General features: G+C 32.1%; 1 protein-coding gene across 2 annotated transcripts in view; it reads left to right on the top strand.

Annotated features, from left to right (window-relative positions):
* The first annotated feature begins 6,555 nt into the window (after positions 1-6,555).
* LOC143064721 (histone-lysine N-methyltransferase EHMT2-like) overlaps positions 6,556-18,172 on the top strand; it is a 38,606-nt gene continuing 26,989 nt past the window's right edge. The window contains exon 1 of one of the 2 annotated variants that reach the window (XM_076237770.1): positions 6,556-6,632. In XM_076237770.1, coding sequence (XP_076093885.1) covers positions 6,603-6,632 — 30 coding nt within the window. In that variant the 5' untranslated portion in view covers positions 6,556-6,602. Of the gene's footprint in view, positions 6,633-6,842; positions 6,920-18,172 lie in introns of those variants that run through there. The other variant, XM_076237771.1, reaches the window with a different exon arrangement.

Raw genomic sequence — 18,172 nt, 5'->3', positions numbered from 1 at the left:
ATATTAGTAGTGGTAGACCCCAATGTCCAATGATCTTGAATTTATACCGAATATTGACTGTCAAAAAAAATGCTAACATTCCAATTTTCAATAACAGTTAACAGCAAATACATTATACAATAACAGATAACAAAAAAACTAATAGCCCAATAACAGCTAACAAAGAATAAGACAATAACAGCTAACAGCTAATTTATTTGCAAAATAACAGATAACAAAGAATTAAATTGCCCCATAACAGCATAACAGTTAAACCCCTTGCCCCCCTCATTAATTATGGAATAAATTGTTCAAATGTTTTGTGCCAGGTATAAAGACGACGCTTTTGTAACAGTTCGATTAACCATTGATTTTTGTCAGCTAATATTTTCTGTAGGCCTATACCATTGAATATATCAATACAGTGCTGATAATAGGTCATCTGTTCACCTCCAGAAAATGTGTTTGACATGCGCAATATGTGGTTTCCAGACAAGTCAATGCTTGTTAGGCGTAATATCAGGTGATAAATTTGTCGTCAGTAATTTTTTACAATGTTTCGGGTTATGAAAATCTGCAGTTTGAAATGTATATCCTCGTTATATCAGGGCTGCGAAAACGAGTCCGCTTACAATATAGGAATTTAGTTTGTAAGGAAATGAATTATGTATTCCACACTAGTTGCTTTTTTCCTGTTGTATATTTAAATATAGACTCAAATTGTTACAACTTTTTGTGTGTATTTACATGATCTCACCTATGATGTGCTCCATAGATTAAAGCGACAAAAGTTATCAAAACGGAAACCGTGTGTTCTGTGTTTTATGTTATGAAACTCTCAGGGTAATGAAGACAATAAACAAAAACTACAGCACAGTTATATTAATCATAAATTTGTCGACCTGAGCTCCATAATACGGCCAATACTTATTACAAATACATGTATGTCTTTATTTCTGTTGCAATAGCTATACTGAATGGTGCTACCTTAGCTGTCGGGTAAACAATGAGTCGTAATAATAATTAGTATTCGCGTTCAAAATATACTCTTCCGCTTATATTAGCTGGAATCGATTTTCTGATATAATATAAAAAGAGCCACTCACTATATTATAAAACTTTAAGTTTTTAACTATTTTAGAAAACATGCAAACTAATTAAAATTGTTTTAACAAAAAAGTAAGCAGCCCTTTTTGAACCAAGCATTCTTTGATTTATTACATGGTTTTTAGCTGTCATATCTACCAGCATTTGTAAAAAAGTTCACCGATTATCTTACGAGTTTTAATTGAAAGATTAATTGTTATATTTTTAATGCCCAGTGGCAAATACAAAAATAAGAAGATGTGGTATATTTGTCAATGAGACAACACTCCACAAGAGACGATTGTATATTTAGGATCCGAATAAATTGACAATGTATGCGATAGGTACCTTTTGCAAGGCAGAATTTGGACTGCTTCATTGGAAATGAAGGTGTGTTGTACAGGGTAGAACTTTTGCCTCGCTACAAAGGTTCTAGTCGTGCAGAGAGCGTTGCACATACCTTGCATAGTGTATCGAAATAGATGTCCTTATTCGACTGGACAACCACATTTCTATTCTCTAAGCAACTTTTGTAATTTCGACATCGGATATGTGACCTATATTGAGTGAACTTCCAACAATATTAATTGATTTGTCTGGTTAAAATCCATTCCATATATAACCTCCCGTCACAGATGGTTTTTTTTTTTAAATAAAACGTTTGCTATTGTTTTGTTATCTCATAAGTAAATGAATTATCTGATAGTGCGTAAAGAAAACGCAAAAAAAATATCGATAGTCCTTTTGTGACACTCACATTCCAAAGGAGCTTGGAATTATCACCATAAAGAAGCATGGGCCTAGTTGGAGTATAAACCAGATTGGGTAACTTCTGGAAAATAAATTTACTCTGTCAAGGGAGCAACTTTATCTCACATGAAACCAAACTAGGGAGCCGAGTCGTAAGCATAAGACCAGTAGAAAGGGGGAAATACCATGCATAATAATTGAAAAAATATTAGAGCAATGTGCTCACTTTGTCTTGTTCTATAAATGGTATACAGAAATATGTATACATGCCTGGACTTCTCCCATCTGACTGTAAAATTCTTGTTAAAGGTGTACGTATGTTTTAATATTCGATATGCCTAAATACGCAGTCACGTTCTGTCGAATTAGGAGTGTTAAATATTATACGATTTCTCGTGTTGGGTGCGTGTTACGCTCTATGGATGTCTCTGATGGGCGCATTGGTGAAATGTTACAAGGCAATTTATGTTTTTTCGACTTTGAAACATGTCCCTGTTTTCCTGTGACTGTTCAATTTTTCTACTTTTAATTCGGGTGTATTAACCTTTCAAAAATCATATGTTGTATTTATTGTTAATTTGTTCACAGACTGAATATGCATGAGATATTTGTCACTGGGTATTAAGTAAGCAACAATCAATCAATCAATCAATCAAAAATAAAACATGTTAAAGAAAATTATATATTTTAGATTGATTTACACGACGTCTACAAAAAACGTGGAGTACAACTCAGATTCACTGGATAAGATAAGATATTTTATTGATTCAAAATCCAAAATATTGGCTATATATATACATAGGAGAAGAAGAATAAACAGTTCTTGTTCTACTATAGTGGCCACGTGATAGTGGCACACGTTGTGTTGTGTTCATGGCAGATAAAATTCCGTGATAAGTTGTAATAGGTGATTTATAATATTTTGAAAATAGGACAGAATTGTTTGGGTACGAAAAGTTGAACCTATACCCCATGGTCATCTGTGACATCAATATTCCGAAAAGATCATCCATATCATGATTGCGTCCGCAAAACTGTCGAAGAAATAACGTCAAATGTATCATTTGGAAATCCTGTTTCCACCCCCTTTTTTTGAAGCAGCAACCTTCTATCAATGAAAACAAAATTAAAAGAACTCACAGAATGTATAATAAATATACAGACACTGATTCAATGCTGCTGTAGATAAATGAAAAGTCCAGTAGGTATATTGTAGATATAAGCTACAGGAATGATGGAAGGTCTCGGCGATAATCAGCGAATATGCATCTTGTGAAACTGCGGATGAAATTTAAAGTTAACAATGGATACAAATTCTCATACTCTTCAGTATTTAGCAGATGTTCAATACCGGCAATTATAATTAGAAAGCATATATGGAATACGTTCAATGTCCCACAACAGTTCAACAATTTTAACTTTGAATAGGTATTTCTCGAACCTCTGTCTTGTGAATTTCCAGTAGAAATGTTATTTCATTGACAGAGTTTCTGTTTTTAGTCCCATGAAATGTGTAACTAGTAACCGAGTTCCTGTTTTGCTGTATATATATACAATATTTAAGTGTTAATGTCTCTAATGTGGATAAATATGAAACAAAAGTTACAAATTGTATTTCATCATGATTTGCATATTTATAATATGCAGTTCCATGCAATCTTTTTGCATCGAGAATTTCCTAAAAAAAAAATCCTATTGCATAGCCATTTACCCCACTTGTTTTTAGAGCATGTCTCTCTTATAGGTATTTTAGATAGTTATAATATCCTGATGGTCATAATAATATGTTGATATCATTTAGTCATACACCTACTAAATATCAATGCATACCATTTTGTTTGTGACATACATTTAGGTATTCATCTGTTAATTGGAATAATGTATAGTTTATATGTGAGCCTTCATGTGTTATGCTAGCTTATTCTTTCGATAGTATTCTTTCTTTTTTTTCTTTTAGTGTGAATATTTTTTTCTTTAAATTTCTATGAGACTAAAAGTGAGAACATATAAATATATATTATAAAACAAACAAAAAACAATCTACAAAACATTATCAATCCCGTAAAGCGGTCCATTTTTAAAACTGGAATTAGTTATAATGGAAAATAAATGATTTAGTTAAAAGAAAGATAATTATCGAAAGCTTTATTATCATTGCATGGTGATTATTTTGTGGTTTAGCCGGTTAAAATGCATATAAAAATTATTGAAATGTCTATAGAACACGAATTTGTACATCTGACATGAACATGATGATGAATCATGAGATTATTTTTTTCTGGTTGTGGGGACTGTCAGTTATAATTTGGTTCTCTTCAAGGCATAGTGTTGATATACTAGCATTTGAGTCTAATCTGTTTATTTCATTGTTACAATACTGACAAAATATCTATTATATGCTTCTTCAAATTGGAAAAAAAGTATTATCTGCATTACATGAGCCGGTTGGGAAGTTGTTATAATGTATTCGTGCATTGCTGTTGAATATCAATAAACCAGTCATTTCTAGGTCATCTGTAAGTACTACAACAGATATGCTACAGGCATGCGCACAACAGGTGAGATTTTTTTTCGTCAGTTTCCAGATACGTTGTTTTAAACACGTACAGTGAATTTATGTACAGAGTAACTACGATCTTCTCTTTCAAATATTAAAATGCATTATTACTGAACAAATTAAAATATTGTAACATATAGACCTAATTCCGTATTCTAAATAATGTTTGTAATTAAATAGTTTTTATTTTCTCTAACGAAACAAGAAATACTTGCAATACAAAAAACTAGTAAGAATGCATTTTCAAAACCAGACAAATTATTAGCATGGATAACAAGTGACTTGTCAGTTCAGTGGCGGATCCAGGGGGGGGGGGGGGTTCCGGGGGTGCGCACCCCCCCTTTATTTTTGCCGATCAATGCATTTGTATCGGGACATATGTTTTGCACCCCCCCTTTGCCCTGGGTGCCCTGGGTTAGCACCCCCCCCTTTCGAAAATTCCTGCATCCGCCCCTGCAGTTAATGCATTATGGTTAACGACTCGAGTGTACTGAAAAAAAATCTGGCTGTTTGTTTGAGAATTGTAACATCTTGCACAAATCTCTTAACTCTATATTTCGTTTTTATGTGGTATTTTTCATCGCTGAAAAGGCTGAATATAAATGAAATAGTCAGGTTGCTGTTTGTGTATATACCCACGTAGTACTCCAAGACTCAAAAGGAGGTAGTTCCGTGATACTGCCAGTTTTCAAATCACTTGATAATTAGCATGCCTATATATAGTCTTATATCGAATTCACTTGTATTCATATCTTTATATGGATTGACAATAATGAATTATGTGTCCTATTTATAATAAAATAATAGATTAATCTAAAAAAAAATAAATGTGATAATGAAGAGTTTTTTTATTAGAATAAATCTATTCAGCAGAATTATATACTATTTCTTTGCCCGTTTAGTACAGATTACACCCCCCCCCCCTTTTTTAAACGCGTCATAACTGTATAAGTTTGTTTAAAATCAGATTTTACCGTCATACATAACATGTGTACCACAGTTTTCAATTTTTCCTCGTTAAATTATATTGATTAACTTTTACCCGAATTTTATATACATAAAAAAAAGATGACAATAAACAGCCACATATGTTTCAACGAAATAGATAGTTTTTTGCCAAAGGACTTTTCGTACCAAAAAGTGGAATCGGAAGTTTTTCTGTAGACCTATGTTTATATATAAATGATGAAAATCAAGATATGTCTAGGTCTCGGTCTAGGCGAAGAGGAAGACAAAACTGATGTAGCAGCTGGTGGCTGAACGATGCATATATTGATCGGGCTTTCATTAATGTTCTAAAATGTTTTTGCCTGCTTTCACTACGGTTCATGATCCTATTTCATCCGCCCGGTCATATGCTTTAATTTTGCTAGATGATTGTGAACCGTATCTTAATCGTGTTGATAGTGGAATGATAAGTTGAATAAAGCTTCTGGAGCTTTTCTTATTATAACTACACCATCCGTAAACAGAACATACCTTTTCTTAGTTTTACAAATGTGTATAATCTAAAATTGGGCAATATCTTTATATTTGCAGTGGTGACATGTTTATGTGGTCATACCGTGCTTCTGATGTAAAAGTTAATAAAACTCAGATTTTACTGTTCATTCATAAGTTATAGTGATAGCTGATCATTTCACTCTAAAAACGGAACCAATAAACTTAACATGTTTTAGTCTTATCTGTTGATTATTTTTCAATAACAGGTTATTTTGATAAATTTGATTTTTATGCTGTCTTTGTCCAGTCTGTTCTAAGAATTAGTAGATTTAAGTGCAAGTTTACATAATTATGCCTGAATTTGATTAATTTTGCTGTATTGTTTTCTGTAAAATTGCTATTAGCCGTTACTATGATAATACTTATTTTTCATATTTATTCCCGTATAATACACATTTATTAACCAGGAAAATACCTTTGGCAATGGCTGTATTTACTGATCTATACTGTAGGGTCTTACTACCATTTTTAATATTATAGGACATTTTTATTTTACCGAATTTTCCTAAAATTTGAGAATGACAATAAATTTAATGTGACAATAAATTTTGAACCATATGAATACTACCAGGATATGCACTCGTTTCTTTTTCCTATACCAATTAAAGATTACGAAGACAGATGTGTTCGTTATGTTTAGTGCTTTCTGTGTCTTGGTGACAAAACCGCGGGAACAACAGAGCACTTAGACGGCATAAAGAGCGCATGCGTCGTCACAACCTTCTTCATGGCGGCACAGAAAGAGACGACAGAGCAGGTCAGAAAGCAATAGTTTAGAAAGAGTACAGACTCATTTAATAAGTCATTTTCAATCATTGTGTGACTATGTAAATAATATATTTAATGTTTCAAGCTATATTTAGCACGCTAAATATGGGTCATTGTTGCGCAATCTAAGATCGATTTGTTTACATCGCGTGGCTTTTCTGTTGTCGAGTGTTGGTCCTGGCAGGAAGTAAACCATCTGATTGCACGATTGAATGGCGACAAAGACAGCCCTTTCGTTCAGAAGATTCTGTTCATAGAACATTTTAACGTTAAATTGTATGAACTTTACAAACGTTAAACTGAGTTAAAAATCAAATATTTATCATGTTTATCAGAGACAAATGGTACCCAAAGCCATAAACGAACATGGCGAAGCAACTTCATAGAAAACGTTGTTATTTAACCATTCTAACCTTTCTTCACCGTCTTTGCAAGATGATATAACACACAAACATGTGCAGTTTTAAAACATTTAACTTTTGTTACTGTTATAAAGTATACAAGAAAAGGGGGGTATTTTTGAACTTGAAGATTGAAAAAAAAGAGTTTTGTTTATGTTTAGGAAATCTGAAGACATGATAAGTATTACTATTAATGATTAATAACAAAAAAGGGTATGAATTTGGCTGTTGATGCATTTATAACGAGATACCTTTTCATTGTAAGTAGCTCAAGATTTTAGAATTTTATAGGGAATAGACAGTAGTCAGTACAGTCATTTCATAATGTAAAAATATGTTGTTTATTACATGTATATATATGTCAATACATCTGTTGTCTTTTGTCACATTTCCTTATAAATTAAGCCTGGTTTCTTTAAATCGAGGAGTACCACAAACCAGTTGTTCTATAAAGGTCTAAGACTTAATTCTGTCCAAGTGTGCCTGGGTTTGTCACTCATGTATCAACACCTGTTGCAATCTGTTCCTCATTTTGATTCCTGGACTATTGTGTGCATATTGAGAGTAACTAGGAGCTCCAAGAATCCTTGGAATATAGTTAAAGAGGGGTAATGCAATTGATTGTAATTGTAGACTAAAATGGCAGTGGCATAAATGTAACAGTGACTGGAAATTATCTAGTGATGGTTGAAAATACATTTGTAAGTTAACAAAGGTGGTGTGCCATCATTTACATGTTATAGAGGTCCTGGTATGGAAGAACTCTTACAATATCTACTCTGCATAACATTTTGGAACACACAATTCTGTAACTCTAGATTGCTCCTGATTTATCTTTGTTAAACAAACCCAACAAGACCTTCATGACCTTGAAAAGCATTTGGGTTCAGGCCTAAATTAGAATTCACTTTGTTTGCTGTTTTCTGACAGGCTTAATAAAAAGGACTTCCACAAAAAGTTTTTTTTTAAATCATTTTGTCCATCTGTATATTAATTATGTATTGGTTCTGTTAAGTATAAATATTGTGATTAATGACAGAAAGGTTTTAACCCAAGATATTGATAAAGTATAAGCATCATGGTTTTCCAAATTAAGAGTGATGGATACTTTATAAGCAAATATGTTGAAAATATTAACTAACAAATCAAATTTTGGCTTGGTTGTGTAGGCCATTTTGGAATACTGCATTGCAAGTTGTAAGGAGGAAAAGTGGTTATTTCCATTTTCTAAAAAAATTAATTTGTTTGATAACATGTAAATTTGTATTGCCATTAATTTCACATTTGATGCACATATTGACACCATCTTATATTCATTACCTTCTTGATAGTTTGAGGTAGCGTGCAAATATTCACCTGTAGGGTCAGAGGTAGTGGCTTTTAACCCAGCCCAGATCAAACCAAACACTTCAAATTGGTATTTGCCGCTTTTCTGTTAAGAGCAAAGAGACTGCTTCAAAATGATTCTGAGTCAAAATAATGTGTCTAGTTGAAATATTAACACGAATCATGTTTTTAATGATCTTTAACAGCTTAAGTGAATTGGCCAGTGTAGCCAGGGCATTGCATTGGTTTCTTTTATGTTGTGTCCAGACCGGAAATTGTATGTCCATTGTCCAGGTCTGATATACATGTCTAAACAAGGACTCCGCCTTGTTTATGATGGCCCACCCCTTATAACTTATTGTTCTCATGTCCATCAAGTGTACACTAGTACTGAAATGGGCCATCAAAGTATCGCCTGTTGAACTGGAAACTATTGTATTTATTAGTTATTGCCAATAGACTATTTTCATATTACCGAAATTGACTCTGGAATCTTGATTTTTTCAACAGGATAGCTACTCTTTGGTAGAACTTCTCTGGTACCACAAGTAGATGTAACCATTCAAAAAATTAAATAATCTGTAGTCTACATGTAAATACATTCATGGTGTTATCATCTTTTTCTTGAAATATCTTGTTGTCTGTTGATTGATTTAATCCCAGACTTATTTGTATAATTCATGTACACAGTAACAGCTGGTGCAGCTGTACATTAACTTATGTCAAGAGAGTGTGTCAATGCTCTGTGCATGGGATTTGATAAGATGAAACATTACACTTGCAATGTACAAAATGTATGTACATGTATTGTATAACATGCGAAGTTATATTATTAGACTTTTGTATTCTTATTACTTTTCATGTGGACCTAGATATTCTGTTTTTATATCATGAAGCATGCTAACTTCATTTGAACTTAGTACAGATTTGCCCATGTGCAGAATTTTGTTACATATGAATTTCAACCAAACGAGTAAAGAAATCTCATTCTAGCACAAAAACAGTAAACTGCTGAAAAAAATTTTGTAATGGTACATTTCCTCATGATAAGAATCCAAGGTAGACTAGAGCCAATGAATTTTGTGGTTGGAGAGTAAAAGCAAAACGGCATTTTTACTCCCTTATGGACTAATAGATTTAAATCAAATTTTGTAATATTGCATTAAATGGATCAGGTAAAATTTAGAAGGGCCTTTACTATACAGGCATAAAGTTACATTTGCACTGCATGAAAGTTATTTGTTAAAACAGAATTTATACTGATATAAATTTTGTAAGCATTAGCATTTTGACACATTTGAAACAGTGAACCTGGTTGCTTTTATTTTTGAGCTGTCACGGATATATATGAGGGGCGTAAAGGGGGGTATCTGCACGGAAGAACGTGAAATAAAATTGCCATTTCACGATGAGCGAACAATTAGAAATGTCTTGCACATCGATTTTTTTACAGATTTCATGAAACACAGTGAATAACTTACCTTTTTCACAGCTGCACATGAAATAAATATGGGAAAACAGGTTACACGAAAATAACCCATCACCACCCTCATATATATATATATATATATATATATCATAAGCAGTTATATCGTGCTGAAAAATTCTAACGGTAATAAAAGAGAAGAATGGAGAGTAATCAATTTACATGTACATTTGTACGTCCAATGGTAGATTGGTTCAATTTAGCAGTTAATTGTAAAGTGATCAAATCTTAATACAACATTTTCACAATGCTCTCACTTCTGTGTAAGTATTTTTGTTGTCTTATTGTACAATTTATTCCTTGATTCTCTCATTTCTGTGTGTGCATTAATGCTATCTTATTGTACAATGTATTTCTTGATTCTCCATTTCTGCGTGTGCATTATTGCTATCTTATTTATTGTACAATGCCTTATTCTATCATTTCTGTGTGTGCATTATTGGTGAGACCTCAGAAGGTATAATTAATTTGAAGAGTGTACACAGTGTATCCTACAATGAATATTGATTTTAGATAAAACTTCTTGGCTGGTTTCCAGAACACAAAATTTCTGCTGTATTGAATCCTTTAAATTTAGTTGAACCAGGTTTATGAAACTTCTTAAACAATATCAGAATAAGTACATTTAGTACATGGTCAACAGTTTTTATCCTTGTTGGTTTTGTAAGGTATTGCTGTATTTGAAGTTAAAAAAAGACTAGTTCAGCCCAAACATTTTATTTTGTGCACATCTCTGAAGTGTCTTTTTTCTAAATTGTCAACATCTTCCTCCACATATAAAAACTTGTAAATGTTTGGAAAAGTATAGAATTTTATGTTTTTCTAATCAACTTGGGCAAATTTAAAATCTACTTTGGCTCACAGTTAACTATAACCAGCTTAGGCCACACTTACAAATATTTTGGTTTGCCCAAACCCTACCCAACATCAAGACAGTTGGTAGGTAAATAGGCGTTTTCTTTTTTTTTTCTGCAAAGAGAAATTTAAGTATCTGATGTTTATACATGTAAGTCTTCAACATGTTCAAGCCTATCTGAATAAAAAAAAATATTTTCACATCAGGATAATAAAAGCATTTGAGTAGGCAGCTATTTTCTGGGTAGGTAGGGTTAGGGCAAACAAACATATTCTTTTTTATGGCCTAATTTATACAAATGTACATACTGTGGTGATGCATATTCTCAGAAGAGGGTACAAGCAGCTACAATGTATATATAATTATGCATATTTAAACGTTAACATGAAGTTATTTGCAGAACATGGAGGAAACAGATTCCCCTTTTCTAGGTTTTTCATCCTGTTGTTATTCTATGTATTTAGATGAAGGAAGTTTAAGTGGTTTATGCAAGTGTCGATAGTAATGTAATCCTTAGAATGTAGACTCTCAAATCAATCCATTAAGGCATTATACATGTATAAGCTTAAGTAAGAAGAAGAATCTACTTATGATAGTATGAAATGTAGATAAACTGGCAACATTTAAACTTTTTATATTAAGTCTCATGTTACACTTGAAGTCACACTGATAGAATAAGGAACTGCATCAGCCTGATGTACATTGTACAGTTGAAATTCTTTAAAAAATATTTCACTCAAGTTAGTCAAGTTCACCCAAGTCGGTAGTTTCTTAGAAATAAGTTCATAAGTAAGTTATTTCTGAAGAAATAGTTCACAAAAGTCAGTAGTTTTAGAAATTTAAACCATAGATTTATACAGTTTGTAAAAATACGTATTATTTTGATTGTTTTCGTTCTTTTTGGAAAAAATATATAATAATGGTCTTATACCAGTTATAAACATTTCACAAACATATCTTTTATATGCACAAACTTGTAATATTAAGGATCACTGTCACTATAAAATCCTAATTGTGATTGGGAAAGTTTCCATTGCTTTTGTCTAGCAAGTAGTATAAAACTTGTGTGTAGTCAACCATTGCAGAGCTGTAAGCTATAAATAGGTCATTATAAAGTCTTGTCTAGATTACATACTGGCAAAATATTAATAGTCAATAAAAAAAAATAGACATAGAAGACAACACATGTCTTATTTTTTGTACATATTGCATATATACTAATATTAAAATGAATTTTGAAAAAAATGAAACCCTACAAGCATTACAACACTTTAAATAGATGGCAATTTCTGTATTACAAGCTGAAGGTGGAAATGGAATCATTTAACCTTTAAACCTGGATCCTCAGTGTCAATTTCTTTTTTACATGCCATTATTGTCGGGATCAGCTGTCACCATTGTACAAACAAAGGAATAAGGAACTTTTATAACAAAATGTGTAAATATATCTCCCTCATTCTTATCTTTGATAATTTGTTTTAAAATGATTGGAACTATACTGATCCACCAGTGGTGGACTTGTCTTGTACATGACTGTTGTATCTGTTTTACAAATGCTTACATGACTTTCAAATATTTTTCTGACCAGAATTGGATCTTATAATTTGATACAGTGAAACCATCATCAAATGATATTTTTTATTACAATTCCAATGTTATTCTGATTCTTTGGTAATAAAAAAATTGTGCAGTTCAGTCTAGTTCATGATGTGATACTGTTTTAATGTCTTCACACTCAAAATTTCTCTGAAAGTGTTGATGAAATTTTTATTTTCTCACAATTTTTGTGTTGCCTCTACAAAGTTGTACAGGTATTACTTTGTTTTTCTATCTAGGGGTATGGAAGCATCAACAAGTTTTAGTGCAAAAACTGATGTCATTGATATTTGGTAAACATTTGTATTTATATCATTGGTACATCTCATTCTGTGGATTTTTTTTTTTTTTTTTTTTTGGGGGGGGGGGGGGTGGGAGTTAATCCCAATCATAGTTTGTTGCCTTTAAAGCTGTTGCATATTTCTAACATTAGGTCAGCTTAAGCATGTTAAGTAGAAAAAATAAAAATGGAAAGGAAAACATATTTACTTAGCACTGAGATGTATCAACATTGACACATTTTATTTCCAAAGAGATTATTTGACTCCTCCCCCTCAATCATAGTTTGTTGACTTAGAAACATTTTCAAGCAGCATATTTTACATGTACATGTAAGTGTGTGATAAGGTCACTTATCATGCCTATGATAAGTCAATATTGTTCTGTATGTAGTTGTATTAGCAATGGTCAACATGTTACATATCTAATTTACTAGGAGATAATTTGGACATACACCCTCAGTGATGACATCAAGTTTTGCATAGTTTTAACATCTTAATGCATGTTTTATCAATTTGTTTTCAAACATTTGTGTTATACTATATTGCATTTTATACTATACAAGGTACACATGAGGTATATCTCAGTGCCTCTCTACAGTGTGTTATTGAATTTTATTGGAATCATCATACTTGTAACAAATACTATTTTCAAATAGTTTCTCAATGTCTTAACATACATGTAGCCTTGCACTGTTTGTAGGTGAAAAGCCAAATTAAAAATAAACTCCTTAAAATAACCTTTATAACTATTATAAATACTAAAGTATGTGATATTGTGGTTGTTATCTTGCATTTTCTTGAATTCATGGCTCTTGTTTAAAACTGAGATTACTAGACAAAAGCAACATTTTTTCACTGGTTGATCAAGGTGAATGCAAGAAGATTTGATGGTTGGAAATTGGAAAGATTAGATTAAACTAAGGGATGATCAGCATTTTACATGCATAATTTACAAAAGATTACAAACAATGACAAGTTCATTGGACTTGTACATATATTCATTGTGACATTATTTGATCAGAAATGGTTTGAACTACAGTGTAATCTTAGGTTTATTCCCACAGTTATAGTGTCTTGCTCCTGATTTTATATCAAACATTTCCATGATGCGTGTTGTAACTGTTCCTTGTACATTGATCACTTTAGTACATGGTATTTAAAAGTCTGCTCTCTGATTCACCATAATAGTCCCCTTACAGAAACTTTACCTGTAATATTTGATCACAATCTACCTGGCCAGGTGAAAAAAATACAGGTAACATATACTTGTTTTTAGTTCTATAAGTGTATTTTGTCATTTGTTTCTGATTTTTCCTTAAAGGTTGAAAATTCTGAAGTTGTTTTAGAATAGAGATTTCCTGCTCAGACAAATTTTCATCATTTACAATCATTTGAAAAAATAAGGAAATTATTTTACTTAATCATCCATGGAAAACCTGTTGGAAAGCATGTCTTAAAAACAGTAATGTCATGAGTGTAGGTTGAACAGTAAGAACAAAAGTTAAATGATTTTATTTCAGTAGGAGTATTATTACATTACTGTACATACTGTATGAACAAGGAGTTGTATAGATAACCATGCTTGCTCAGTTACAAAGAATATAGACATTTGAAACTAAAGGTTACAGATGATATTGGGATATCATAGAATTAATGTCTCAATTAGGCAATTTCCTTAGAAAAGCCGTTCCATCACTTGGCTATATTGCATCTGTGGAAATAGTTATATACCTTAACATATTGGGTCTATACTTAAAGTTTTATTAAATGCTAGGTCAGTGATATAGAATCTTCTTCAGTAGATTTGTCTTTGATATGAAAGGATAATAATGCAGCTTATTATTTAGTCACATTATTTTGTTTACTATTTATCTTTTAAAGACTAGACCGTTTGATATATGGTGACAGTCATTACTACTAGTCTACTACATGTATATATACATGTATCATGTATATAGGGTGCTGTGTATTAAATTCTCAGAATCTTGTTATTTAGACAAAATTATTCAGATTCTAAGTAACGGCAATCATATACAGAGTGTGGCCATAAGTATTCGTCACTTGATATTTTTCGCTATATATTGTATATAAAACTACATTTTTTCAAAAAAGGACAAGGTACGATAAGCTATTACAACTGGCCCCCCATTTTCGTTGAAATTAGAATGCAAAATATCCAAGAAACATGGCTATTTCTAAAGAGAATAATGTCTCATCTAACAAAAAATCAATATAACTTTTCTTTTTCCGAGTGAAAAAAATATTAAATACCTCTCTCTTTCTCATGAAAAACGTAAATTTTATGAAAATTCGAAGTTTTTCCGTCCGTTCGAGCAATTTTAAACTATGAGCGGACGCGAGTACCACGAAAATATTTCAATGTGTTGTTTGTTGTAAGGAAACAATTCACTGTTTTAAATATATTCGTGGTACTCGCGTCCGCTCATGTTCAAAATTCAATAATTCTACACTGAAAATTCCTTGTTTTTACGGAAACGTCGATAATATGTGAACCAAGGACCGGAACGAACTTGCATTTCCGAATCTGCTCGAGTATCTTATTTTAACTCAGGTGATCTTGATTGAGTTACAAAACTTCGATGCCGGGAAGGAAAAAAAAGCTTTTTCGTTCTTTATCATGTTTACGGTTTTTTTTAAAGTTGGGCAAAAGAAAAGGAACGTGTGATTTTGCATCATTTTTTAAAAATGTCAGTGGCAGTGTTGTCAAAGAACAACCAGCAAACTGTACATTCAACAACACTAAATGAATAAAGACCCTACCAAATTATAACCCTTTTTATCTGTGTACATAGTACGTAAATGGCAACTGGAAATTTAAATCGATTTCACCTGGAAACAAAATTAGAACCAAGATTACCTCCCCTGTCAATGGATAATACAGGAAATTATTTGAATTATTTGTTTAAAAATAATTTTAAAGAAACAAAAATCTTAACTCATTAAATTTATTATAAATATTTTAAATATATAACATGTATTAAAAAGAAATACTGCAAGGTTTAGATATAATTTTGAAACGTTAATTAAGTGTATGCAAATATTGTAAACCTTTGAAAAAATACAAAGTCAAATATGATACTATATAATAATCTCAACAAAATTCGACTTTCAAAATCCGAAGATACATTACAGATTTTTTAAAACGAAAATCCATGCGTCTACTCTCGTATATAAGCTCATCAGCTGTTACTTGCTAAAAGCTGACATTATAAAATGATAAACGTCTCAGTTAAAAAAATATAATACTATCTTTTCTGTGACTATTTTATTTTATTTCTGTTTTACTTTTTCTTTTTTGGAATCTTTTCTCTAGTATAAAATAAAAGGAGAAGCTGCTATGTGTGCGACTTGTTAATCGATAAAAGGATAACAACTATTTTTTGTAAAAGAAATAAATTCACTTTTTGACACATCCCCTATCCAGTCCATTCCAATTTTAGACAATGTATATTAAACTTGTATTTTGTGTATCTTCTCAAGGGATGTAGAAAAATACATTTCCTTACTCAAGAGAAGCACCTTTTAGATAATGAGGAACAAAAAGATTCAGTGTCTTTTTGTTTTTGGAAAGTACAAGTACTCGGCCACGTCCAATTATTTGTAATATTTGTATTTTTATTGATCTTAGCCTTTTTTTTATAGTTCGTTCTTATGTTTTACTGTTACACCACTGTCCAAGGTTAGGGTGAGGTTTCAGATCCCGTTAACATGTTAAACCTGCCGCATTCTCTATGTATGTGCCTGTCCCAAGTCAGGAGCATGGAGCCAGTTTCACAAAAAAAACTTATGATTAAGATTGATTGTGAGTCATGAACAATTCAGTATACTTACGATCATTCTTAGTCGTAAGTTTCTTCTGTGAAACCGACTCCTATAATTTAGTGGTTATCGTTTGCTTATGTGTTACATATTTGTTTTTGGTTAATTTTTGTCTGCATAGATTAGGCCGTTGGTTATCTCGTTTGAATCGTTCGACATTGTTATTTCAGGGCCTTTTATGACTGACAATGCGGTATGGGGTTTGCTCATGTTGAAAGCCGTACGGTTGTTAATTTCTGTGTCATTTTGGTCTTTTGAGTAAAGAGGTGTCCCATTGTCAACCATACCACATCTTCTTATTTATAATAAATGCATTGAACAAAATGACTAAAACCACTAGACTCCTATCATTTTCCGGATTGCCCAAAGATATATATGTTATTATTATACTTTTTCATGATATTTTCTTTTGTCTTAGATTGAAAATAAAACTGTAAAAGAACCCAAAGTCATCGTCCCTATCCTCTTGGCCCCAGTGGAAAAATATCAATATCATAGATCAATTTAACAATCACAGTGTACAGTATGCACCAATTTACTCAATGTTCTAAATAATAATATGAATGGTACTACTTTTTACTGCATAAAATTTATTTTACAACTAAAAGGTTGATCAAAATGGACGTTTATGTAAATTTTGAAAGTCAGCAGCCAAGTTTACACATCAATAATTCCTACTCTTATAATTCTCAACTATTTTTTTGTGCTCCACGTATGTAGTAAAGAGCATGCATACGTCCTCTCTGTACCGGAGCGAGCATTAAGTTGTTCCCTTCTCCGTCTATACATACATACATACATAGGTCCGTCCGTCTGTACGTTTCAAAATTGGTTTCCGTTTTCCAACTTTAGTTTGTCTCTACCAAATGATATAAAACTTATACACACTGTTCATTACCACAAACCACAGATAGCGTTTGAATGTTGATGGCGCCACTTTTCCAGTTCAAGAGTTATGCCCCTGTACTAAAAGCAAACTTGCTGAATTGTTCGTGTCCGTTCTCTAACTTTAGTTTGCTTCAACCAAATGTTATGAAACTTATAAACAATGCTTATTACAACAAAACACAGACCCAGTATGAATTTTTGTGATTTCTTTTTCCTATTCTAGGGTTATGCTCCTTTACAAATGAAAAAAAATGCTGATTTTTTTTTTCGATCTCTATCTTGAGTTTGTCTCAATTCAATGTTATGAAATGCATATATAATGATTATTGCCACAAAACTCAGTTTAAGTTCAAATTTTAGTAGCGTCACTTTTAAAATTCTTGAGATATGTCTCTGTATAACTTTATATGTTAGCGGGGGAATCAACTGAGTCCCTATGTCAATGGACACATTCTCCATTTATTTAAGTTAAATTATTTAATCTTTGGGCGAAGAAAAAAATACGGAAATTAATTGAAACCATATAGTCATAAATAACATTGTCTATTCATCAGGGCCGCGTTCAATATCGTAGCTGCTACGTAGTGCTACGTAGATTAGCTATAGACTAGCTGCTACATAGATATTGATAGCATCTACGTAGCCGCTACGTAGCTGCTACGATATTGAACTCAACCCAGATCATGCACAATTGATTTTGTTTTGAAAATAACAATAGAGGGATGGGGGCGGGGTACATGCCATAAGGCTGTTGTTAGCAGCAAAGAATCCTAGATTATTATACAGTATGCAAAACTAAAAAAAATATGTATCTGCTGTCTCTCTTTTATATGAAAATACATACTTAGATATGCA

The sequence above is a fragment of the Mytilus galloprovincialis genome, chromosome 2 (assembly GCF_965363235.1).
Source record: "Mytilus galloprovincialis chromosome 2, xbMytGall1.hap1.1, whole genome shotgun sequence".
Taxonomy (NCBI): domain Eukaryota; kingdom Metazoa; phylum Mollusca; class Bivalvia; order Mytilida; family Mytilidae; genus Mytilus; species Mytilus galloprovincialis.
Note: the sequence above shows the minus strand (reverse complement) of the source record. Positions and strands in the feature narration are given on the sequence as shown.